At 30.7% G+C, this 27,748-nt stretch overlaps 1 protein-coding gene across 5 annotated transcripts; it reads left to right on the top strand.

The window, feature by feature from the left end:
* The first annotated feature begins 1,182 nt into the window (after positions 1 to 1,182).
* Positions 1,183 to 14,199, top strand: LOC114411678 (serine/threonine-protein kinase BLUS1-like). Of its 5 annotated transcripts, none has more exons than XM_028375328.1 (21): positions 1,183 to 1,526; positions 6,164 to 6,761; positions 7,094 to 7,348; positions 7,645 to 7,769; positions 7,866 to 7,910; positions 8,043 to 8,124; positions 8,234 to 8,302; positions 8,387 to 8,557; positions 8,640 to 8,705; positions 8,908 to 8,976; positions 9,086 to 9,232; positions 9,342 to 9,415; positions 9,975 to 10,178; positions 10,620 to 10,711; positions 10,861 to 10,931; positions 11,661 to 11,783; positions 11,871 to 11,913; positions 12,004 to 12,050; positions 12,481 to 12,542; positions 12,625 to 12,676; positions 13,685 to 14,199. In XM_028375328.1, the coding sequence occupies exons 2-21, from the start codon at positions 6,594 to 6,596 to the stop codon at positions 13,727 to 13,729; spliced, it is 2,010 nt and encodes a 669-aa protein (XP_028231129.1). In that variant the 5' UTR covers positions 1,183 to 1,526; positions 6,164 to 6,593; the 3' UTR covers positions 13,730 to 14,199. The 5 variants fall into 5 exon arrangements, 4 of the variants coding, with proteins under 4 accessions (XP_028231129.1, XP_028231128.1, XP_028231131.1 ...); XM_028375327.1 differs by having other exon boundaries at positions 9,321 to 9,415; XR_003666511.1 differs by lacking the exon at positions 11,871 to 11,913 and having other exon boundaries at positions 9,321 to 9,415.
* Positions 14,200 to 27,748: the final 13,549 nt, after the last annotated feature.

Here is a 27,748-nt window from a genome sequence, read left to right as displayed (position 1 = left end):
TTAATTTATATGTCTATATTTTGAGGATAATATTTTTACTTATATAAAAATTTATTTATTTGACTTTATTTATTATATAAGATGTATTTTCAAATTATTATGATTTTAAGATTTTATATTCATTTTTCTTCTGTTTTCCATGATGCTAACTAGAATAATAGAGATACAATAATCATGATGCCAATATGCCATAAATACATAAATTTCACACTCAACACCAAAGTTCATGCCTTAACAATTGCTAATAGGGTCAAATGGCAATTTAGTAATGATCAGATAAGAAAAACTGAAAATCAACATTATTAATGATTTATCTAAAACTCTTAATTCTAATGGATGTGAAAGCCTACATAAAAATGACTCGTTGTACATTTTTATATATGGATGCTTACAAATTATAATATTTGATTCTTGTTAATATGTTTGGATATGAACTTATGAGGGTATCTTCTTAATGTGCTAACTCTTGTTGATTGTCCTTATTAGAATTAGAATTTATTGCTGATTTAAGTTTTTTATCCAAATATTTTTTATTGAAGATAATTTTATTGAAGTTTAATAAAATACTACTACTAATATACAAGTTAGTTATTTTTTATATTATTTAACATATTTTTATATTTAAAACTCAAATTTAACACTAATAATTAGATTGGACCAACTTGATAGTACCAATTAATCTAGGACTAATAATTATACTGATAATACCAATTAATCCATACATTTTAGTATGATATCTTTTAATTTATATTTAAGGCTAATAGTTATGTTGGAACAACTTGATAGTATAAATTAATCTACGCATCTTAGTAACATACTAGATGTATTTTTAGTATATATTTAAGGCTCAAATTTAAGCCTAATAATCATACCGGAACAACTTGATAGTACCCATTAATATAAGCATTTAGTATTTTTCTTTTGTTACATGTAGGCATTAAGTATGATAGTATTTCTTTAATTAAATAAAATAAAAACAACACGAAAATTTGCCGATAAAATCAAGAAAAGTCCCGATAAATTCACCTACTTCAATTGAAATCTCCTGGCGGGCCCCACTACAGCATTTATTGTTTTTATTTATTTTCTGTCAATGTTTTTTCCCTATTAATAATTAAAGTCGAAAAAATATATATTTATTTTCCCTATTTAATTATTCTAATGTTAGAAGGCAAGTATGAGAACCAATCTGGCTCATAATTAAATTTGCAGTATAAATAAAGCGTGTCCCGAAAATAAGAGAGACCAGTCAGTAGGGAGATTGAATCGAGGTTGAAGAGTGTTGTATTGTGTCGTGGCACAGAAAAACGAAGCTCAGAAAAAGAGAGAGAGAGAGAGAGAGATTGAAGAAGCGATTTTTTTTATGTGAAATTGAAGAGTGAATGAAAAATCTCAATCCCATCCATGGATGAGCAATTGAATTTGAGCTGAATCGGCGTCGTTTCGATTTCACTCGGTCACACTACTGTTTCTCTGAGCCTGACTCGGTCAGATTCTTGTAAACGCTTCTTCTCCGCAAACCCTAGGTTCGTCAATTTCTCTCCTTTTCCTTTAATTCTCAATTTCAGTGTTCTCAATCTGTCGCTTTCCGATCGTTGACGAAACGGAAAATCTCTCTCTCTCTCTTTTCCGTTCGCCCTTTCGTGATGGCGATGTGAGTGTTGTTTGCTCTTTTGCTTTATCAGTCAATTGAGCGTTTGTGGATTTTGTTGATCCAATGCGCGTGGATTGTTTTTGTTTGCTGAATTTCGTGGCTTTTTTTTTTTTCAGTTAAAGCGCTGATAAATGTTGAAAATCTTTGAAAGATGTGTTTTTTTATTTTTAATTTTTTGCTTTCATAATTGGAGTTTTGCTTTATCAGTGAATTGCGGTTGTGGATTTCGTTGATCGAATGCGTGTGGATTGTTTTTGTTTGCCGAATTTCGTGGCTCTGTTGTAGTTAAAGCGCTGATAAGTGTTTTTTTTTATATAATTGCTGATAAATGTTGAAAATCTTTGAAAGATGTGGTTTTTTTATTTTATTTTAATGTTGCTTTCATAATCGGAGATTAGATTTGGAGGTTTAGTTGGCACTTTTGTAATTTTTTGGTTTATGCATCTTTTCCATCACTGGGTTTTGCGTCCTAGTTAATGCAACAGTCGTCTATTATTGACACTGCCGTTTATTGAATTTTTGGTGGATAGAGATTTGAGAATAGACGATAGCAGCCCTTGATTAGGTAAATAATCTAATGACAAACCCAGAAGGAAGGTGGATTTTTTCGTAGCTCTAAGTTTATTGTAATAGTCATGGCTTGCATAGAGGAAGAGGGTATACTTAGATGTGTCATTAGATTGCTTGAAATGTATGGGATCTAAAAGACTTAGCTTGCTAAGCACGCATACGTACTGTTTATTTGGGAAGAAGTCTGTAACTTATGCCCTGATGTTATTTGTTCTCATGTAGGAGGAGTATTTTGATAGGGAAGGGGGAGTTTTAGTAGAATTTTATACTTTTTTTATTTATCAGCAAAAATATTAATATATTGATATAAGTACCAGAGGTACTAAGTACAAAAAATTAGGTCCATACTCATGGTTCCAAAATAAAACTAATGTAGTTTGAAAAGGAACCATAGTATGGCTACATAATAAGGTATCTAATATCTGCTACAACTCCTACTCTGAGCTACATAATAAGGTATTTTATACTTTATATGCTGCTAGGATAGGAAATCCATTGCAGCACTAGAGGATGTATAAGAAATCTGTATCTAATGTTTTGGATTGAGCAGATTCCATTAGGAGAAGAGCTTATGATAAATCTCGTGTTGTAGGTTGGAATTGGCCATGATACAGGCAATATTTTGTGTTGGCAATTGGAGATATAATTAAGCAACTAACAAAACTGATGTTTGGTTGAACTGCTGAAGGTTTTATTTCTAGTGATGCTGGCTTTACAAAGGATGGATTAAACAAATTACATTTATTTGTTGCCAAAGAGTGATGGATGGACTGCTGGATTATTTTAATTTTGCTTCTTGTATGTTGAGGAGATTACATGAATCTTTGAATCTATTTTGATGGCTTAATCATGGGAAATTGCCTAGGCTAGGGGAGGTCCAGGAGCTCTCAAGTTTGAAGGAGATTGCTTTTTTTTTTTTTTTTTTAAATAAAAGGGGAAATTTGCTAAGACAAACATTGAAAGAAGGTGGACTTTTTCGTAGCTCAGTTTTTTTTTTTAATTATCATTGCTTGCTGATGTGTAGAAGGTAAACATAGATGTGTTATTTGATCTCTGAAAGTTTATGGGATCCAGAAGACTTAGCATTTGAAAGCTTGAGTGCTAATCTTGCTGAAAATACTGTTTGTATTGGGAAGGAGGATGCCCATACCTCTTTTCCTGAACTATTTGTTCCCCTTCAAGAAGAGGATTTTGAGGGGAGGGGTATAGTAGAATTTTATATGCAGCTAGGAAATCCATTGCAGCCCTAAAAAAAGTACCAGAAATTTGTATCTTATATTTTGGATTGACCAGATTCCATTAGGAAAGGGCTTTATGATAAATCTTGTGGGATATGTTGGAGTTGCCAACGTATTGGCGGTGTTTTATGTTGGCCATTGGTGATGTAATTAAGCAACAAGAAAAACTGCTGAAGGTTTATTTGTAGGGACTGATACTGACTTTACAAAGGATGGATTAAACGAATTATATTTTTTTGTTGCCAACGAGTAATGGACAGACAACTGGATTATTTTACTGGTTCAATCATGGAAAATATCCTTGGCTAGGACTAAGGAGCTCTCAAGATTTTAAGGAAATTGTTTTTTTTTCCCCTTTTAATAAAGGAGAAATCCACAAAGATAAAGTGAAACAGCAAATTAGGGAGTTCTGAGGATAAGGAATCCTCCATAATGTAAGAGAAAGTACAAAACTAGTAAGCAATAAAGAAAAAGAAAACAATAATGTTGCAAAGCTTTCCAATCCCTCAGCAGACTATTGGAGAAACCCATTGACATGACTGTGTGCTTTACTCCAAACAAAAGCCATTTAATGCCTAGTCTTATCCCAAATCAACTGTTGTCCCTTATAAACCCACCTTTAAAATTTAGAGAGTTGTGCACCAAATAGTAGCACAGATTTCATATTAGCGAAAAACATTTAGACTTAGCTTCTCCTTACATCTACCAAAATCATGAAAGCTAATCCTCAAATATTGGTCCAGGGACTTAGGACATGTCCAAAATTTATAAGAAGGCAAAACAAGGAATTCCTTAGAGAAATAGCAGCTGAAGGGTGTAAGAACAAAATGTGGAATGGAGCTTTAAATTTAAAGTTAAAGTTGTTTGGTAATTTTATAATTTTTAAAGCTTAAAAGTTACTTTTAAGTTGAAATTCCTTGGGTAATGTGTTCTTGAATTTTGGAATTTGAAATAGAGAAGGAAAAGGAGTAGTAGATGTCAAATGCTTCTTTTTTCAAAAGCTCTGATTCTTTTAATGTTTTCTTCATTAAAAAAAAAGTTGCTCTTTTAAAATTCTTTTTGGTCCGAATTCTCCCTTTAAGTAAAAGAGAAGCCCAAAATAAGCTAAGTCAGTCAAACATTACCTAGAAGGAGAAACTTGCTTTGTTAGCAACTCACCCTTTTTGATCTAATAAGCTATACCAACCTAATTGCTGGTTTTATTGTCTTAGGTTTTTTTTAAATACAACATACATGGAATCTTACTACCTAATTATTGGGGATAAATGATATTCTTTTCTTAGAAAGTTTTCTATATGCATGCACAAACACCTACACCTCAACTTCCCCTTGTTATCCTTAAATTCCTCGTTAATTTACTTTCTGATTTCAAATTTATTGATGTATTCATTGATGAGTTTCTCAGAATGTGATCACTTGATTATTCAAATGAACCATGAACCATATTGAGCTTCCGATGATTATCTTAGAATTTTCTTCCATGATTAGGTTGGTTTGAACACGTACAAAGGTCATTGGAAGCATAGAAAATGTTCTTCCATTTATTAATTTTTAGTTGGATTGAAATTTGATAATAGAGGAATAAATTTAACTTGGAAATAAAGTTCATGCATATATAATGACAGCTCTTGTTAAATAATGACAAACATGGAAAGAAGGTAGAACTTCTTGTAGATCAAAGTTCATTGTAATAAACTAATAATCATGATTTGCAGAGTGAAAGAGGGTATACTAGGATGTGATATTAGATCTATCAATGTTTATGGGATCTAAAAGGCTTAGTTTTTCAAGGTTTGACCTCTTGAGTGCTAAGGGTTAATCATGCCAAAGTACTGTTTATTTGGGAAGAAGTCTGTACCTTATGCCCTGGTATAATTTGTTCCCCCATGGGAGGAGGATTTTGAAAGGGAAGGGGGGATTTGTAGTAGAATTTTATTTTATATGCTGCTAGGAAATCCAAAAGCAGACATTAGAGCCATTACCCACCTTCAAAAAGTGCTTCAGTTTGGTTTTCTCTCAAAACAGTTTGGTTTTATAAATTTGGTTTGGTTCGGTTTTTTTTGCACACCCCTGGATATGATAGACACTTGTGAGAAAGGCATGAATCATAATCCCAATATTTGTAGGGAGAAAGGCTTGAGCAAGGAGTGTTAGTCACTTAGTCCAAGGCTCCAAGCTCAACAATGTGTTAAACTACTCCATTTTGATGATAAGTATGGGGACAGATGAGCCTATGGATGACACATATTTAACTAAAGTAGTTTGAAAATGGCCAAAACTCACCACCCTAGTCAGTTTGACCATCCTTAATTTAAGTATTAAATTGTTTCTCAACCATGGATTAAAATTGTTCAAAAATAGTTAAGAGTTTCAGATATTTAGCACAAGGTAAGTGGGCCTGTGCATTATCTATGCCTTGAGACGAAACAGCTCTTGCATGGGAGGCGTGTTAGAGATGTATTATAAAACCATTCACGTGTCTTCACCTAATAGCTTAAGCTTTTAAGATTGATGGTTCATGAATCATAACACATGTATGTATGTATGTGTGTATAATTGATATGATCTTTTTGTGTTAATATTCCACGATTTATGGATCTCACTTCTAATTCTGTTCGGTAATATTTTTTTTAAAAATTTGTAGGGTCAATTGTTTAATTTTCTTGAGTAGTGAATTTGTCTTTTGTGACCTTTGCTGCAGATATTGGAGATTGATGTGATGACCTCTTCACCTACCTATCTGCATGCAGTGCTGAATTGATACCTCTTGTTTTTATCTCATGCTATTTTAGTTGTGTAACATCTAACAGTGCCTGTTTAATTTGTTACACCTTGCTGAATAATAAGCAGATCAATATACTCAAATTTAAAGTTTTGCGATATTAATTAGCATTGAATGAGAGCATTTGTCAATTACATTATCAGTGGAGTTGAAAGGAACATTTTGGTTCGGGGAAAAAGCATCTTTGTAAAGTTTTTGGATGTACTTTCTAGTTTGGTTTGAGAAAAGGGGAAATGCTACCAACCTGGAAGTATTATAACATTGATTTCACTACTCCAGTATGCGATCTATTTTTTTTCAGTGGTGCATTTAATAATAAACATATTGATGTTATGGTATAAGAAGAAAAATGGAGCATGTTTTGGAGAAAAGATTTCCTCTTAATGCAGAAGATTACACATTATATGAAGAAGTTGGTGAAGGCGTTAGTGCCTCCGTATACAGGGCTCTCTGTGTTCCACTCAATGAGATAGTGGCCATCAAGGTTCTTGATCTAGAGAAGTGCAATAATGACTTGGTATGTAGATTACATATTGTTTTCATATTTTATAGTATTTCTCCATTTCACTTAAATGGAGCATGCTTGTATTCAATGACTTGTGAAGTTATAAAAAGGATGATTTCAATCATTATTATTCATTACATTGTTTGGTGTTAATTTATGTATGTGTTTTCTCAGTTCACTTTTTTAGTCTGTTGAATAAATATACGTGGGTTGCATTATTTGCTTTAATACAAGGATAATTTCAATGATTCAATCTCTAACTCATTGTCTATTCATCCTTTCAACTGTATTCTGTAGCTGTCGTATTGGATAAATTCTTATTGATAGCTCTGCAAATTATGCAGGATGGCATTCGTAGAGAGGTACAGACCATGAACTTGATTGATCACCCGAATGTTTTACGGGCACATTGCTCTTTTACTGCTGGACACAATCTATGGGTTGTGATGCCATACATGGCAGGGGGGTCTTGCCTTCATATAATGAAATCTAACTATCCTGAGGGTTTTGAAGAGCCTGTTATTGCTACTTTATTGCATGAAGTTCTCAAAGCTCTTGTCTATCTTCATGCCCATGGTCACATACATAGAGATGTAAAGGTATTGTGCATCAACTATCTGACCTATTATTTTTTAAAAGCTATGCACCCTTTTGACATTGAAAATTGAGAATCTTACAGCTAGATTTCTTAATCATAAACTAAATAGAATTGATTGATTGAATCTGAGATTTTGGTAGAGCTCCATTTTCTGCTTTTGTGGTGCTTGTAAAGCTGTAGCTGAATCCAAGAACTACTTTTTTTACATGCATGAATTTTTTCTTTCCCTTTTCTCCATGTTTTTGGTTTTCTGGTCTTCTCCTTTTCCTCCTCCTTTAGTTATTTTTAACCATGCAGGCTGGGAATATTCTGCTTGATTCTAATGGTGCAGTCAAACTAGCTGACTTTGGAGTGTCAGCATGTATGTTTGATACTGGAGATAGGCAACGTTCAAGAAACACTTTTGTTGGAACACCTTGCTGGTACCATCCTACTAATCCTCTTTTGTTGTAGTTTTCCATCTGGCTACCATTGTATGTATGACTGTTGAAGCTATGAATTGTGTTTATTTTACACAGGATGGCTCCTGAAGTTATGCAGCAATTACATGGATATGATTTTAAGTAAGTGTCTTCTATTCTTCCCTTCCCTTTCAGATGTAATTTTATCCACATCGTCATCATCATCGTTTTGTGCCCTGATATCTTAGTCTTTGCTGAGTTCTATATTTTTATTTTAATTTTCTCTATTAACAGAGCAGATATATGGTCATTTGGTATAACGGCACTTGAACTTGCTCATGGTCATGCCCCATTTTCCAAGTATCCACCTATGAAGGTAATTTTCTTGTTTTCTAATATTTGCATTTAACTACTGACAGAGAAAGTCCCTGTTTATTTCTGTGAGCTCTGGGTTGAATTTTTTCCCCTTATTTTTTTGGATGCAGGTTTTGCTCATGACTTTACAAAATGCCCCTCCAGGTCTTGACTATGAAAGAGACAAAAAATTTTCAAAGGTTTATGGTGTTTACTAAACACTTTGAAGCATCTATTACTTACATTGGTTATTTTCATCTAAATTTTTCCTCATCTCTTTGCAGGCTTTCAAAGAGTTGGTTGCCACCTGCTTAGTAAAAGACCCAAAAAAGCGTCCAAGTTCAGAAAAGCTTTTAAAACACCACTTCTTTAAACAAGCACGTGCCAGCAAATATTTAGCTCGCACCATTTTAGAAGGCCTTGCTCCTTTAGGAGATCGTTTTAGAATGCTGAAGGTTTGTTGTTCATTTGCAAACTCTTCTGTTCTGTGTAAAAATTGTTTGGGTTTTGTTATCATTCCTCTTGCTTATGTTCCAGGCTAAAGAGGCGGATTTATTGGTGCAGAACAAGGCTCTTTATGAAGATAAAGATCAATTATCTCAGGTAGGTTCATTTTAAGTTCTTCATAGTAAATGCTTGTTTCTGTGCAAGGTGATGATTTTTATGAGTGTGGTTTCCCATTATGTCACTTTACTCACTGTATTCTTGTGTCTATGTTGTATTGTATCCATACTTCATTTTGTAAAACATTTAATATAATTAAGAATTAAGAATGTGTTAAATTGAACAACTATTTCATTTACAGAAAGAATATATTCGAGGAATCAGTGCCTGGAATTTTAACCTGGAGGATTTGAAAAGTCAAGCCGCTCTTGTAAGTATTTTTTACCTTCCTATTTCGTCTTATTTATTTATTTTAATTAGGTTGAAAAGTTAGGCATTACTATCTTTCTTCTTGTAAACATTTTTTATATTGCCAACAGATTCAAGATGATGACATACCTAATGCAGAAGAGCCACAAAGGGATAAGAAGCAAAAAGACAGATTGGACAACTTCAAAGTTTCTGCAGAGAGGCTATCAGCTGGAGCAGCTAATCATTCAGATGATGCACCCACGCAGGACAAGGAGGTACTGTTATTGTCTGATATTGATCTTATGTTTTCTTTACCTTATGTTCTTTGCGAACTATAAACTTTTCTTAAAGTATACTGGACAGGATTTACATCTCTTATTTCAGGATGGATTCAACAATCTTCAGGATTTGGAGGGTTCACTTGTTTCATTTCCTACTAAACCTCTTCAAGCACTTAAGTATGGTTATTTTTTCCATTCTTTCTTCTCTACTTATTTTTTATTTTGAAGTGTTAGTATTGTGTATGGGTTATGATATCATTATGTTTCCAATTATGTGGAAGCTTATATTTCAAGCTGACTCACTGTTGGTTGTATTGTTAGTAATCGGGTTGCTTATTTTATTTTGTTTAGTTATTATTTATAATAAAGCACCTATAAGTTATAATATACAAACAGTCCTTTGGTTATCTCTCATATCATCATTAAAATTTAGTATATGATGTATGTGGAAGTTTATGCAATTTCCTTTCAGATTCATTTCTCCATTCTTTTATAGAAAGTATAGAATATAGAATGCTATACATGTTTTTAGTTTTTTTTGTCTTATAAAGAAATAAAGACAAATTTTGGATGTTGTAAATGGGATGTACTTAATTGAATTATCAACTCAGTTTTTTTTCAGGTGACTAAGTTAAATTCTTCCTAGCATTTTCTAAAATTATGTACTAGTTTAGCAAATAGCAATGCAGTTTTGATTAGAGAATATTTTTATCTTATTCATATGTAAATTATGCAGAGGGTGCTTTGATATGTGTGAAGATGACATTAATAACAGCAGTCCAAGAGATTTGGATCATGATGGAAGAATTGACAATGAAAGCTCTAGGCCAAGTACTTCATTACAACAAAATACTACCAGTCAGCAAAAAAAGTTTCCAAGTGGTTCTTTACTACCTGATAATTTTCTTTTTCCCAAAATGGTTGTTACTGATGGGGACAGGTAATTTTTATTTTTAGAGCAATTTTTTGTAGCGTCATTTTTGCTTTCCAATTCTTTTCTGGAATTGTTATTAGAATTTCTCAGAGCCTTTCTTGGAAACGAATTCTTTTTTTAAAAGATTTGAGCAAATTGAAGCAAATGCTTAATATTTGTAACTTCGCATGCTGTGCAATGTCTCTGACTTTTTTTTTGTGCCTGTCTTTTTCACTCTTGTTTTTTTAAAAGAAATTGTGCAATTGCATTGGTTGCATTAGAAAATGAAACATGATTACTGAGAATTTATGAAAATTCGGCATCTGTTGAAAGCTTGGTTTTATAATGATCTGGGACTGAGAGAAGTGGGATCCTTATTTTCTGATAGATGTTCTTGTTGCTTTACTACTGTTGCATATTTGGCTTGCAGTATTAATGTGCTATCAAATGTTTTGTTTATCTTAAAAGGGATTATCTACAAACAAAGTATTCTTCAGAGAGGAATCACAGTGGTCCATTGCAATATCGGCAGAAAAGAGACACCAACAACCTTCCACTGGGTATGTGTATTTTTCTTGTTAAACTGATTGGTATTTTGATAATCTTTACCATTTTCTTTCTCCTATGTCAGCTAGATTTTTACTTTATCTCAATAAATGCATTGGGAAATGTCTCATACATATATTTTTAATGCTTTTTCTATGTGCAGTTGATGACACATCGGATGGAGCATTTTTCCGGCGTAGGGGGCGGTTCACATTGACAGATCTCAGTCCAATGGTATGTATCAAATGGAAGATCCTTTTGTCCCCACTAGTATCCTTGAACAAATTTTCTTTTTAGAGGTTAGCAAAGCAGTTTCTTCGACACATTTTTTATTAGTGGGTGAAAGTAATGTGGGACCTACTGAATCATGTGAGTCCCACCTTCCTATTTGGTGGGACCCTCATGAAATTCACCTTATAATGAAGAGTTTGCAGAAAGAAGTGTGTATTGGCATTTTTCTTTGGTCTATGGTGAATCATCAAATGGTACAATCATATATCTGAGTTCTGCATCTTTGTATTAATTTCTGATTAGATCTTGCCAGTCTCATTATATGCAGACTATACTATGTTTTAAAAAATTGTACCCCTTCCTCTTTGCTTGAATATTTGACTTAATTAATAGTGATTATCAAGGATGGAACTTAGGTGATTTATGTTTTAGCCAATGGCTTTTTTTTGTAATCATTGACATTTCTTTTACTCATTTAGGGTCCCTTCAAACAGCACATCTGGCCCAGTTGTTAGTCCTAACAAGCACATCTGAGTTCTGCATTTTCCTATTAATTTCTGATTAGATCTTGCCAGACTCATTATATCCAGACTATACTATTTATTAAAATTGTATCCCTTCATCTTTGCTTGAATGTTTGACTTCATTACTATCAATTGTTGAGGATGGAACTTAGGTGATTTATGTTTTAGGCAATGGCTTTGTAACCATTGCCATTTCTTTCTCATTTAGGGTCCTTCAAACAGCACATCTGGCCCAGTTGTTAGTCCTACCAGTCCACCAAATCAAAATTTCATGTCTACCGCTATTCTTCCATCACTGCAGTGCATCTTGCAACATAATGGTTTGCAGAGGGTATGTTTCTGTAGCATTTCTTAGTTTTCTATTTTCTAACACTGACAAGTCTAAGGCATAACCGTAGTTTCCATTGGGTTTTGCCAGGAAGAGATTATTAAATTAATAAAGTATGCCGAACAATCTTCTGGTAATGCCTCTGTGTGTGTGTGTGTGTGCATGTTGCCCCTTAAATCTGGCAATTCAGTTTTTTGAATTTTAATTTCTTCTCTTGTTACAGGCAAGAATACAGAATCAGTAGAGGCAGGGACAGGTGATATGTTGCAGGTAAATTACTATGATACAATTTTTTCTCTTATCATACTCTTCCTTTAATGGTGAGATGTGTTGATTGTTGTAATTTGTAAATGTTGTAGATCACAACTTTAGATGCAGTGACATAATTTTGTTATGCAGAAAAGAGTTTGACTGCATTTTCTCTACTCCAAACCCTTCCCATTGACATCCCTATTTTCAAACTTATCCTCATTCTCTTTCCTCTTTCAATGGTAAACCTTCATTGGGGATCCATGATATGAGGCCCATAAAAAATATTAAAGGAATTTGATACATTGAATTTTGGAACAGTGAAAAACAGTCTTTTTAAAAAAAAGATAAATTGGAGAAGCAGGTTTGAGAAATATTTTGATTACTTGTGCAGGAGTTTGCTACTTTCTTGCTGTTTTGTTAAATGGTCTCATATTTGTGCAACTTTCAGGCACCACCTGCAACAACTAGGGAGCGAGAGCTGCATTTTCAGGTGATTCAACTCCAACAGAGGTATATGGATGCAACTGAGTTTCTGATTCCTTAATCTTTAAATTAAATTCCACATACATCTTATTTTCAACTCTTATGTCAGCATTGGAAGCCTTGTTGAGGAATTGCAAAGACAAAAGATGAAAAATGTTCAGGTATGTTTTAATTTTGGTCTTTCATATACGTAACCATTTTTAGATTGAGTATTGTTTTCTTGGTATTGTGCTCTTGTTTCAATCTCAAGAAATGTAAATAACTTTTTGAACTTGTTCCTTCTTTATTGTGTATTTTTTTTCTTATTATTTTCTTTAAGATAGATTCATTCAAATTTATTACTCATTGCCTATGCAATGTAGATTCTAAATTGACAATTTATCTACTCTAATCATTATCCACTCGTAACAATGACTTGCCTTAGTTTCTGAGGACATTCAAATGTAGATAGTGCATTGTTGTCTCAGCATTATTGACCCCAGGGAATCACATTTCCAATATAATAATTCCATGGAATTGGACCTTAGAATTGTGATTCCAATTTAAAGTGAGGCTAAAAATTGTAATTTGAAGGGTAAAGGTTAGAAATTGGGAAATGTTAGTTTTATTTTATATAAGAATTCCATGGAATTGTGATTCCAATTCTAAAAGGATTTCGAAACATCATAATTGCAATTTCAAGGTCCAATTTCATGACCCAAAATGACCCTAAGTTTAACTTTAATACCTGTCCATTACCTGGGAAAATAGGTTAAACATTCCGTTAACTAGGAAAATAGGGTGGATGTACAAAGAAAGTCCAAAGACTTATGTGGAATGGGAGGGTATGCTGAAACAAGTTGCCTGTAGTGGTATTCTTTCCCAAGATCTAGCAGTCCATGGGTGAGGGGAGGCAGAGATAGTACACCCAAGGATCAAACAATCCATAAATTTGGAAATAGTTTCATTACTAATTTACTACTGAAGCTGTGTGCTATTTAGTAAGAAGTTTCTTTGTTGATTATTTACCTGTTGTCGTCAGTATTACTTACTGTTGTTGGGTTATAGTAGGACTCTTCATATTATGTCAAGTATCAATAACTAACTAGAATAGGTTTCTTATACATTTGTCATTTGTAATTCTGCAAGTCATTGTTTAGGGTATCTCACTTTTGGGGTTTGGCTTGCAGTTGGAAAAACAGTTGAACAGTATGGCTAACAGAGTGGAAAAGTGAACAAGAAGATATGAACTTTATCATGGTTTGACTGATATTGAAACACCCGACGTTCAGTGGTAACATTCAATGATGGTTTGAGACATACTTGAGGGATGGGGGAACGTCTCAATTGTAGTTGTATTACCATATGTGAACTTTTGTTTGCGGCAGACACTACTACTAATTTTTGAGATGCTATTCCTTGAGTTACATGTAAAATGTAATTTATTGAGATAATGAGATCTTGTAATTTAAACACCTCTTTCTCTCTTATATCCTACCTAAAAGTTACCCTTCAGAATTCAGATGAACGCAAATAACTACATAGCTCAGTAATGTAGCAATCTGTCGTTCTGTGTTTCAATAAATTCATATCACCAGACAACCAAATCCTGACATACACAGAATGTTGGCTAGAATGGCTAGTGTTGAAGTGTATTGAATGGTTGATGGAAATTAGAAATTTCATTTATATTGCTGACAATAAATCCTTCCAGTGTATTGTATTTATTCATATAATCCGCCGTTGAAATTTATGTGCATGTAGAGAGATACTCATGAACTGATTTTTATGAATTTTGAAATTGTGACCCAAATGTTTTTCCCTCCACTGCATATGGCATTTGCTATGCTGCCGCCTGACAGTTTAATTGGATAGTTAGTCTTCATATCAGTTATGTTAAAGGAAAAAAAAAAAAAACTGGTATCTAGATTTGTAATAAACTAAATCACCGGGTTCTGGGCGTTCTGGCTTTCCATAGTATATGGAATAAATAAAAGAAAACGGAAGTATACGTGCGCAAAAACATAGTATATATAAATGTATATCAATATGCTGAACGGATTTAATTGTATTTAGAAGAGCAGAAGATTATTAGGAGAGTTTAGTTGAGTTGGTTGATAAGGATGCATGAATTATTGTAATCTTTTGACATTATCTTTGATTTTTACGGATAAAAAAGAAGAGCAAAGGATTTATCTCATGAAGGGAGTATATCCTAGAGGATAAGATATATCTATCATTTCAATGTTGCTTTTTCAATATTGGTGATTATAACTTATAAGTGTATTTTATATTTTAAAATATATTTTTAGAAGGAAAAAAATCCTGATACTTGTACAAGAGGAATGTAAATAACATTTTTTTTACAACATATTTTTTAATAATTCCAAATTAAGAGATCGGGGTTGCTTCACTCACCCCATGATTAGCAAGACAATGGCCTCTCTACTAACAAGCTAGAGAGATCGACTAGTTAATATTCATGAGATCCAAAACCTTTACATAAGGGATGCAAAGGAGTACGGGTTCCAGAATTAACAACACCAACCAGATTGGAGTTATCTATCTAACAAGTGATACACCTAAATCCTTTCTCTTAGGAGATCTGAAGGCCATGAAGAAGAGGAATGAGAATATGATCACAGATCTTGGGAAGGATACATACAGCTTCCATCAACATTAATTTTACAGCACCCCATCTTTGGAGGAATCCAGCGTGGGATACACCGGAGTAGAACGAATTTTCCCTTGGTCTTTTATAAGAAAAATCATATAATCATGGAACCGTTGAATATTTCTCAGAACATGATTAATATTCCACTTTTCATTAGAAGGAATGCTTAATAAGATTGATTTTTATCAAGCGTTAGCAGTTAGAGACACTAGCACAAGTTTGTTAAGCACCAATTATTTATTTAAGTATCGATGCTTGGAGTTTTTAAAATAAAAAAAAAAGGTTTATATGATAGCAAATGAGCTACTGTGGATCTCATGCATGTGTTTTTATGAAATAGTAATAAAATGTAAGGATACAAGGTTATTTGTGGGACTCATGTAGTAAAGTTTTAAAGTTGCGGAATCGTAGGGGTGAGTTGGATAAATTATAAAAAGTAAATGAGTTATATGTAAACGTAGAATCCATTTAAGTATCCCAAGAAGTAAAAAAGAAAATAATTGAGTTGCTGAGATTGAGATGACATGAGAAACCCAACTAATCAGTTCAGTTTAATTTTGGGTACATATGTTTCCTTCCTTTCTCTAGTCTTAGAGACGGAATCATGGTAGAAAAAACAACACAAAAAAACTGAAAATAATAGTCATATATCGCATGCTTTATATGTATTACTTACCTTTTGATGGAAAGGTGTTACTTACCCTTGAGACCAAAATAGCGTGATTTCGTTCTCAAACTGAGAGAGTGCGATGGTCAAATGTGTGAAATAGACGAGTTTGAACGTTAGTGAGTGAGGATTGGTTGGTCTTAAACAACCCTTTTTTTTTTCAGTCAACAAAGAGAAAAATATATTAAAACAGGTGTCAAATAACAACTTGTTTCGTTTCTTGTTTTTGTTTCTTGGCAAATAGATTTTGCGTAGATGACGGCAATGCGAAATAGATCAATATTCTTTTGGACATGTAGAGGAGCAAAATCAGACCAGGCTAAAGTCAAAAGTATTAGAGGAAACAAACAAACTAGACAATATGCGGGTGCTAATTCAATGCATTAGAATTTAGACTACCAAAGACAGTTAGTGTTGATATGCATATGCAACTTAAGCCAATCCACAACCTATGTTAAAAAGAACATAATAAGATTAAACAACATAGTTACAAAATTGTCATATGAGGATCTTATGTAAAATCTCGAGATTGAGTCTTGTGATTAAAAGAAGAGATTTTAATAAAGTCGGTCCAATCAAATTTTCTAACAGAAATTAATCATCACCAAATTTAAACCAATGTCATAGATATAAAAAAAATTAATATCAAAAGCACTATATATATTTTTTGTCAACCTATAACAACTGTATTTAATTTTTGTTATTTACTACTCATCTCCAAACGTACTGATTTGATCATTCACTCACATCTATTGTTTTCTGCACCTCCAAGTTGTTTCCAGCATTTTTTTCTGGAATATTTTTTTTTTACCTTATGAATTTCTCATGCAGGAAGTCAAAATCTATAACCATTCAGGAATGCAATTTTACATGTTAAATTTATTATATCGGAAGCCAAAAAAGAGGTGAAAAAGCAACTTGAAGGTGCAGGTAACATCAACCGTCACTCACGAGCACACAGTTATTCGAAATATTCTCAATCAGCTTCTTCTTAGTTCTCCATGTGGGTCACTAAGCCAACAGAACATGTTTTCTATTTTCCAAGACAAAATGTTTGACACACAAATTATGGGATACCTTGAGCAGAGATTTATCGTTTAACATTATTTTGCTTTGATCGAATCTCCAATTCCTTATGATACAAACATAACCACAATTATTGGTTCATGTCACCTCTATCTCAATTTATTGTGGGTGAGGGAGATGGATGATGGGTAAAACTGGTATTCTATTTCTTGTTTCATTTTTATCTAAAGTGTTCGTTTAATTTTTACTCTGGTGGGAAATTTCTTCTTTAGCTTTGATTTCTGCTTTGAATATTTAATACACAGATAACACAGTTTATGAAAAATATTAATTATTATGTTAAAATGATTTTTTATTAAAATACCTGTAAGAAAATATACAAAGAATGTGTACAAAGATTCTCCTCAAGAAGTGATTTTACCCTTGTTGCTTTAACCCCAAAAACCTCTCCACAGTTAATAATAATAATAATAATAATAATAATAATAATAATAATAATAATAATAATAAAGAGTAATGATATTCATACAATAATATTTATAACAATTTATACCATGACCATCACATCAGCGGAAAATTCAAATTTTAATAAAAAAATTAAGATAAATTAATATTTGATTGTTTTTTGTTAACTTGTTAATTAAGATAGATTTTTTTAATTTTAATTTTATTTTTTTGTTGATGTGAGAGTCATTGTATAACTTGTTGTAAATATGGTTGTATAAATATCTGAAAAAACCCTCATGTGATAGGTGATGGTATAAAAAAAAGTTATCACATGCCAAAAAAATATAATAAAATAGTAGTAATAATTCTAACACCGATGTCGTATGATATATGATGAACAAATAATTATATTTGATAAATATGTGATTAGAAGTTTAATTCTTAAATTTGGATGTATAACGAAACATTTATTAAGGGAGATAGCTAGACTCTTTAAATAAATTTTCTTAATTCAATAAATTAGTCTTTAACCCATAACCAAAGACACCTAAAAAGAAAAAGAAAAAAAAAAAATCCTTGCACCTTATCAGTTATGAGTACTAAAATGACTCAAGAGAAAACAAAGATAGCAGCATCAAGAATTTTAAGACAGATGAGCACTAAAGTCTCACCCTCAGTGTCATCCTGTGTTTGCATTATCATTTATCCAATAATATATATACATTGCACCTTATAGCTAGATATTAATTTTTTCAGATATTATTGTTTAGTCTACCGTAGAATTTTCCTCTCCGGTATCATCATCAACACAATTTTCTTATCTTTGGAATTCGTTGAATTTAATCTCATTTGCTGAACCATCAATTTATCAATTTTCACTTTCAGTGTCACTACCGGATAAGTGACAATCTTCCAGAACTTTTTTTTTTTTGTCATTTCTACGATATCAATTATCAACTGTTTCTAACAACTGTATTTGGTGTTAAATAATAAAAAAACAACACTATTTAGTGTTGCCGTAAGTTTCTACTTTAATAATAACGTAGTTGAACATGGTTTTCACTTTTCATGCTAAAGCACTATAACTTAGAATTTTATGTAAAGGGCATGTGAATTGACTTGGAGATAACTTCCCAGAAATTCATAGCTTCCAAAGCTCGTTTCCACTTTTCAACTTCGGTTCGTAATTTTTTTTTTTTTTAACTTGGGATATTTTGCTGCAGAAATTTAGAGATTAATTCTTCGAAGGGCTCAATTTCTCTTAAATCTTAACCCATACTCTTCTTTTTTATTTTATGAAATCCATATTCTTCTTACATGCAGATTCGTAGAATTAAAAATTAATCTCTTAATTACAAGCTTAAAAAACATAATTAACTGCTAAATATTTCATATGTTAACGTTTACTAAAGTTGGGTAGAAAATCACACGATGGAAAAGTTGCTTTCATATTTTCCACATCGTTTTCAAAAGGGTGTGGAGTCTTCCACCATTCTTGATTAGAATGTCGTATATACCTTACGAGCCAATTAAAAATGACCTGCATGTGCTCGTGGATTATAAAAGAATTTGATTAGTTTTTTTATATAAATTTTGATTGTGTCATTTGATAAGAGTTGTAATATATATATATATATATATATATATATATATATATATATATATATATATATATATTTTTATGAATGAGATCTCTTGTTATATCATAATTCTATCTTCAACGTGATTTGAGACTCATCCAAAGTCCATGTTATTCAAAGACGTGACACGAGAAGGTTGACTAAGAAAAGCTTGGACAAAAGAAATAAAATTAAGAGCGAAAATATGAATAAAATATATTTTCTAATTAAAGATAAAATAATTTGATCTTTAATTTTAATTTCAATTTTCTCTTCCTTTTGTTCATTTTAGGAAGGATGAGGAACAAAGAAAACTCACACCGAAAACAAATCACAAAGGACTACGTATTATAGTCATATTAGATATACACATATTATTATTTTCTCATCGCTCGAATAATAATAGTTATTTTTGTTATACACATATTATTAATATTTTTATTATTATGTCATATTATGAATCATATTATTTAATTACTTTTTTAATCTCTTTATAATTATTTTATAATAGAGATTACATATATTTTATATTAAAAATAATATTGCTCGAGTTATAAAAAATTACTATAAATAATTTTTTTTCTAAATAAATATTTAATACAATTATATATTCAAAATTAAAAAAATATATTTAATTAAAATAAAATAAAACAATTTTATACTAATTCCTTCACACATTCAATATATAATCTTTATAGTTGCCTGCATTCATTGAGTGTGAACCAATCTTCTTCCTTGTTATAAGTATTATTATAGTCAAATAGCCTATGATACCCTGCATGTGTTCCACCTATTCAACTCATCATAATATAATATAAATAGTATGACAGAAAGAAATTAATTTTTTTTTATAAAAGGTGACATAAGAAATACTAGATAAAAATTTAACTCATAATTAATCATATTTTATAATTATGTTAAAAATAAAGGAAAAATTTTATAACAATGCGTGGCGAATATAATTGATAAAAATTATTACTAATTTAATAAAATTTATTATTTTTTAATTATTATTTTAACAAATTTTTAGTTTTAAATTAATCATATTTAATAAAGGTGTCCAAGTACTAATATTATTTTCGTTGGAGTAAAACTGAGTTTGTATTTTTTTACAATAGATCTCAAATTCAAGTTATATAAATAAAAAAAAATACATATTTAAAAAGAAAATTTCTATTAAAAGAGACCGAGTAGGTTCTTTCCCTAGATAAAAAGCAAAAGAAAGTAATAGGTCAAAACTCAAGTATTTCCTTAATTTGCTGATATTTACAAGATATAGTTAACATATTTTTTTCCTAAGATTTCTCTTGCGTATTAATTATTTTTTTTAAAATACTCTAAATTATCTATTTTTCTCTCCTTGAATTTTTTTTAAAATAATATTAAGGATAAATTAAAAAAATATTATGATTAAAAAAAATTAATGTCAACAATTAAATTAACAAATTTTCTTAATAAACGTAAATTAACCAACTATGTCTTATAAATAATTAGTGACCGAAAGAGTATATAATATACTTAAAGTATAATATAATTAATTAAAAGGGTACTTTCAAGTTTTAATATAATTAAGTATATATGGACCTTCAATGTGTTACATATTCATTCCTTCTGGCGCTGCCAGTTTGGTAGGTTTGCCCTCTGCACGTGATTTCATCACTCTCCCATTCAATCGCAGCTAACCTATGAGAATTATTAAGAATTTTTAACGTGATGCCTAAGAAAGAAACACACATAAATACATGTTTTAAGTAACATCTCATTATTATTTTTTTTCACCAAAATTTTATGTAAGATATTTACTGTCAATAATTAATTTTTATCAGAAAATCAATCAAACTCGCCATTTTTAATATGATTTTTTTTCGTAATCATATTTTTCTTTCTAGACAACTAAATCCAAAACTTACTTGAAGCATCCAAATTCAATATCAATCAGGCAAATAATACGTTGGTAAATCCAATAAATTTTAAATTTTGAGTTTTAACAACTTTCTTTATATCGGCAAAAGGGAGTTGGACCACTATTAAAATACTGAATAATAACGACAATATATAACCACTCACCTTAATCATTGAAGTCACACATGTGACTGTGATGCTTGATGCTTAGGATACATTTGGTTTATAATTAACATATTCTTTTTTTATAATATAGTTTAAATGTTGGAAAATATTTATTTCTTACAAATTTTAATTGCAACATAATTTTTATATTCAAAAGCGGTTATTTATTATAAGCTTTAGTGATATAAAATAAGTATTTACTGATACATTATACATATTTAAATACTAATTTATTGACAGGATTTTCTTAGATATAAAATTCGTTATAAAGAAATGTTGTATATAATCTGACCACTGAAACTTGTTATAATGAAATTTTTATATTACAATAATATATTTTTTATGAATGAGATTTTTTGTTGGTGCACATGCACGTATACGAAAATGTGATTGGAGAAGATGCAAACCGGTTATAAAAAAGGGTGTCAGACTATTTAGAAGAATGACTGAGAAAAGGTTCAAAGAGGATTGCCGCAATAAATATATGTAGTAAAGTTCTCTATGGTACGCATGCAACAACGTAGCAATGCCATGGCCATACACTTTTACTTTTTATTCTTCTTTTTTTTTCCCCTGGCAGTAATCAAATTTTATTCTAAGATTTCATATAAATTATTTAAATTTCTCACTATTAAATTAATTTATCTCTAGGGTCTCATATATGACAGGGCGTTCAGCTCTTACTTATCTCTACGGAGAAAATTAAGTGTAAATTTCTTTACCAATGATCTTTAAATCTTAACTGTAAAGGTTTTTCTTATCATAGATTAAGATGTCATTTCCTTTACCTAAATTTTTTATAACAAAAAAAATTCTCTTACAGAGTAAATTCGAACAAGTAGCTATTTCATAATATTACGCTTAATTAAAGCATTAGATCTCATATAGAGGAGGGATATGGATGCAGTGTAGTCATATTTTCATGCATTCACACATTCAATATATGGATTTATAACCGTTGAATAAAGATTAGATGACTGAGATTCTTGAATAGATTCTTTAATAATGTATGTTTTAAGTTAATTGATCGTAATAAAATGAATGGATTGGTATCTTTATCTAGCCATTCTTAATGGTTGAATGTGTGTGGAATGGCGAATACAAGGAACTCAGTCCCTTATGGAGGAGTAAGAAACTTACTTAGTCTAACCTCTTATAAATTAATGCAACTAGATTTAACATTTATTACACTTATATTCTCAATGTGTTGTTATAGTTTCTAAGATATCACAAAAGGTTGAGTTTCATATTATTTGAGATAATTTTGACTCAAGTGCTAATATAATATTTTGTGATAAGGGTTTTTAAAGTAATTAGTAAGAGATGAAAGTCTTTACCCATGAACTTGACCACATAGCTTGTCTTAGTGTAAATCTTTCAATTTATGTGATAATAGGTCGTGCAAAATTTTTTATCTTTCATTTAATTAAATTCCTTTGAAGAAATTTTTTTTACCTTATCTGAAATATCTTGATTTTAATGTAACAAAAATTGATTTGGATCAATTATAGAAATTGCGAGATTTCCAGTCTTCATCATTTAATTTATTTTGACTGTTTTTAATCCTCCTTATCATTACCAAATCAATTTCTTTGTTTATTTGAAATTGTGTTACCGTTTTTACTAATGAGTTTAATTGTCCATTTAATTCTCCGATTTGTTTTTTCTCTTTTTGTGCTCCCCTCATCTTATAAATATCATCCTTCACCCATTGTTTCAGACACACCAAAATCTTCTCTTCATTCTCTTCTCAAGTTTTTTTCTCTAGTTTTGGGTTTAAATTTTTATCCTTACGAGTTTTGTAGCTTCAACATGACTAAGAAGTTTCTATTGTATCAAACATGCATGAAATATCACAAATAAGTCTTTTAAGATAATATTCATACATGTCTTAGGAAGATATTATTTGCGACCTTTAGTGTCATTTTCAACATGTGTGAGGTTCGTTGCTAACTTAAGTATCAAAACATTGACACTTCAACGACAAATTAACCATTATCCGATTAAGACTACTAGATCACCCGAGTTCAGTCCACGACCTCATATACTTCGGGATGAAGGCTAGCTAGGGTGGGAGACTTATCAAAACTTCACCAGTACATATCGCAACAAAACACAAGTTTAAAATTGTTCCATTGTCAACAATTTCGAATCCAGAGACCCCTAAAAAATAATGCTTATTTTCTCCACTTAAATGTAGATGGTTTTTAAGGGTACAAATTAAATGATCAAAGATAGAGAGGATCAACTTGTTGGGGGGAAAGAATTAGGATTCATAGCCGTATGAGAAAAAAAAAAGGGAGAGAAATCACTACTAATCAGAAAAAAGATTAAAAAAATCAAGGGTAAAACCAAAAATGAGAGGGAGAAAAATAAAATAAAAAATTTCAACCATTAATTTTAAAATAAATATATCTGATAAAAAAATATTTTTCACTGTGTAGGAGATACATTATTAAGTCTCCTACCCTAACCTCCATCATACTTGGACCAAACATTATCCTAATAAAATTATATACGTTCCACCTAATTAGCTTAACATAATATACTGTGAAACTAGTGCATAAGATAACAACATTACAGAAACTAAAAAATATATAAAAAAAGTGACAAAAAATCATATTACTCATAATTCTATAAAAATTAATTTAAATTATGTAAAAATAAAGAGTAATTTTTTATCACAGTACGTATTTACCTATAATGATTAATAAAATATTAAATTGATTTTAATAAAGTTTAGGTGCTTTCTCTAGTTTCATTGTTAGCTTTTTAGGCTTTTAGTGTTCCTTTTACTTAGTCAAAATAAAAAAGCTATGACTAGTGTATTTTATTGTCATACTAGATCCGGCCAGTTCATAAGGAGTTTCTTTATTGTCAGATGTGATTAAAAAGAGTTTGATATACCTAATCTATTTTTTTTTTCAAACTCGCATGCACCAAGTGATTTTAATATTTTTTTAAAGTTATACTTCAGTTCAAAGTCTTATTTGCATAATTTTTTTTATAGGATATTGTTCATCTTTGTTTTTGGACGACAATAGAGTTTGTAATGCAATATTTTTTTATAGTATTACATCACATGACTTGAAATAAAAATATTTTATTAGTATTATATTTTAGTGATACGTAACAGTAGACATACATATGTTATAATTTCATCCGCTATTGAAAAAGGATACCAAAGCGGACACCCGAGCAATTATTTTTAGTTCATTTTTAAAAATTATTTTAATATACTTTAGTTTTTAATCATCCATAATTAATTAAAATTGTACTTGTAAGAAGAAATAAATCTTTGTTTTATATGTAGAAAACTTAGGGGGAATAGGAAAAAATAATGACACTTTATTTAAAGTAGGAAAAACTCCTGAACTAAAAAAGAACAATAGGATAAGAGACTGGGACTCTGTCTTATTCTATTCTAACAACTTCTTAGAGTTAAAAGTAAAAAAAAAGAAAAAAGGAGACCTTTAATTTAATATGTACCCATTATTTCTGTCACTGCCAGTGTGGTAGCACTGCACCAAGCACGTGATTTCATCTCTTTCTTATTCATTATTCAATGTTAGCTAATCTAAGATAGAAAGGGATATATTTTTTTTTTCTTTTGATTAGTAACGAGACATAAATAATAATTTTAAACAAGTTTTAACGACTTCTTCCTCTTATGTTGGATTATAATTTAATTAGAATCATTTTTTTTTACATTAGCTATATATGTTTTACATTCTACATTTTTTTATTAATGAAGGCTAGGTTAGAGGAAAGAGTTTATTTTTCACATCTAGCAAATAAATGTTCGAATTTTTATCAGAGGAGATACTCTAGTTCAATTGTATTTATACTACTAAAAATCTCTTCATGGGGATTTTTCAGCCAATTTTCCTGAAAAATTCACAGGAAATCCTGCGGATAAAAATCCACAGATAAAACCTTCTTTCTACGAATTTTCCTGTGGAAAAAATTCACTGGAAATTTCTTGCAGAAAAAATCACATGAAAATTTTGCAGGAATTTCAAAATCCGTAGGTAAATTTTCTGCAGATTTTAAAAAATAACATAAAAATTAATATATATATATATATATATATATATATATATATATATATATATATATATATTCCAGAAATTTATATAAGTTTATTATTTATTTATTCTAGATATTTTTTATATCAATAGAATTTTTGTTATTTAATCATTTAATGAAAACAAGTTTTCTAACTGTTATTGCGTTATATTGTTATTGGAAATTAGAGGTTATTACCTTTATTTTTTTTATTTTAATGAAAATAAGTTTTCTGGCTGTTATTGCATTTTTATTGTTATAGGAAATAGAGGTTATTATCTATATTTTTTTATTACAATAAGTTTTATCATGTCAAAATAAATGTTCATATTTTCGTTAAAAAAAAGAAGTTTAATTTATATTATTTTTAAGAGATAACCATCTGAACTTATTTGTATCAATTGCGCATTGAATTTATAAAACTCAAGGAGACAATTTACGCAATTCAAAAATTCGCAGAAAAAATTAACTAGAAATTTTACTGCAATTTATTAAAATATTACCTGAAAATCCACAGGAAATAATAAACAATCCCGGACCATAGAAAAATCTTCAAGAATTACCTGCAGATTTTTTTTGACAGAAAAATTCGCAGGAAATTAACTCTAATTTTGTAGTAGTGTTAATACCTGTGAGAAACCAAAATTTATAACTAAGATTAATTTACATATTGAACCTATATACAATAATTTATAAATTCATGACTTGTATGTTTTTATTTTAATTATTCATGCACACACACACATATATATATATAAAGAAAAACCTCTTGTTATAGATACGCTTCATATATGGAGAGCGTACACTATATAATATAAGAGCGTAATTAAGATAAAATATTCTTAACTAAAACTAAATAATTAAAACTATAACTAATTATTAAAACAACTTTTAGCATTTATACGTGATTATTTGGTAAAAAACGACTATCTTTAAGCTCTAACTAGATACGTAAGTATATTATACGTACATTGTCGTTAGTCATTACAGTGCTATTACATTATTCAACAATAATATAAAAAAAGTTATTTCGCAATATACCATACACAAGTTTTATGCGTAGCAGAAGTAGTTAATGAAAACAATTATATACCAAAAAAATAAATAATCTCGTAGTAAATTCTTCTCGTGATAGTCATAAGAAAAATGTTGGTAAAGATTAATTATAACACGGCATCTTCCATTAATTTTTTTCAATAATCAATAGACACAAAGCGATAGGGATTCTTTGTATGAGTCCATGAAAGTAGAAAACCTGTTGAAGTTGAACAAACACCATGAAAAACTGAGAATCATCCAAACCCAATACACACAAAGCAAGAGGAATTGGAGTGGTTCCAAAAATCTCGGCCTAAGTGGCTTCATGATGGAGATAGGAATACTAAATTCTATAACTTGAAAGCAGTTAATAGAAAAAGAAGGAAAATAATTATTATGTTGTTTGATTATGAGGGACAGTGGATTGATGAAGAAGCTCAAATAAAAAGTCTTGTTAATTCTTTTTACAAAGACTTGTTTAGTGATGATAGCTCGATGGGGATTGGAGGCAAACTATGTTTTTTTTTTCCTGCTATTGAGGACAGATTAATGGAATATCTAAACGAGCCTTTGAGTATAGCTGAAATAAAATGTGCAGTGTTTGATCTTAGTGCTTGGAAATCCCCTGGATCGGACAAATTTCCAGTGGGTTTCTATCAATTCTCTTGGGATATGCTTGGTGGTACCATTTGTAGTTCTATCCATCATATTTAATTTGGGAAAATCTGCAGGAGGTTAGGAACATCAATCTCACTAATATTTGTCTTATTCCGAAGATTGAGAGACCAGAATTTGTGAGCCAATTTCGCCCAATCTCGTTGTGTAACACAAGTTATAAAATATTGACCAAGATTTTGGTTAATAAGTTGAAGCCAATTATTCCTAAGATCATCATTTCGCCCTACCAGGCATGTTTTATTCTGGATAAAAGCATCCACGAGAATATTATGGTAGCTTAAGAATTAATGCATAGTATGCTTGGTATGAGAGGTAAGACGGGGTTCTTTGTGATTAAGGTTGACTTAGCCAAGGCCTATGACCAGTTAAGATGGTCCTGCTTAATGAGATTGGTATCCTTGATCATATTTCTCATATTGTTTTGGAATGTATATCTTCAGTCTAGACTAATGTTCTTTGTAATGGTTAAAGAACCTCCTTGTTTGACACTCAGAGGGGCCTCCGACAAGGAGATCCAATGTCGCCTTACATCTTTGTTATGTGTATGGATAAACTATCGCATATAATCCTCCAAGATGTAGATGAGGGAAAGTGGATTCCTATGAAGGCAAGTAGAAATGGGCCAACCATATCTCATTTGATGTTTGCATATGATATGCTTCTTTTTGGCAAGGCAACTATTTAGCAAATGGGGTGTGTCAAGCATGTTCTCCACAAATTTTGTACTATGTTTTGGCAACAACTTAGTGAATCATAATACTAGAAGACAATTAGTGAACTTGTCGGGGTTTAAAGAAGTTACCAATGTTAGAAACTATCTTGGAATTCCTTTGCTAGGAAGAACACCTAAAAGGAATGATTTGCAATACTTGTTAGACAAAGTTAAGAATAAGCAGGCCGGATGGAAAACTAAGAATCTGTCGCTTGCGAGTCGAATAACTTTAGCCAAATCAGTTATTCAGTCTTTGTC

The sequence above is a fragment of the Glycine soja genome, chromosome 5 (genome assembly GCF_004193775.1).
Source record: "Glycine soja cultivar W05 chromosome 5, ASM419377v2, whole genome shotgun sequence".
Lineage (NCBI taxonomy): Eukaryota > Viridiplantae > Streptophyta > Magnoliopsida > Fabales > Fabaceae > Glycine > Glycine soja.
The sequence above is the reverse complement of the archived record's forward strand: the minus strand, read 5'-3'. Positions and strand labels throughout refer to the sequence as shown.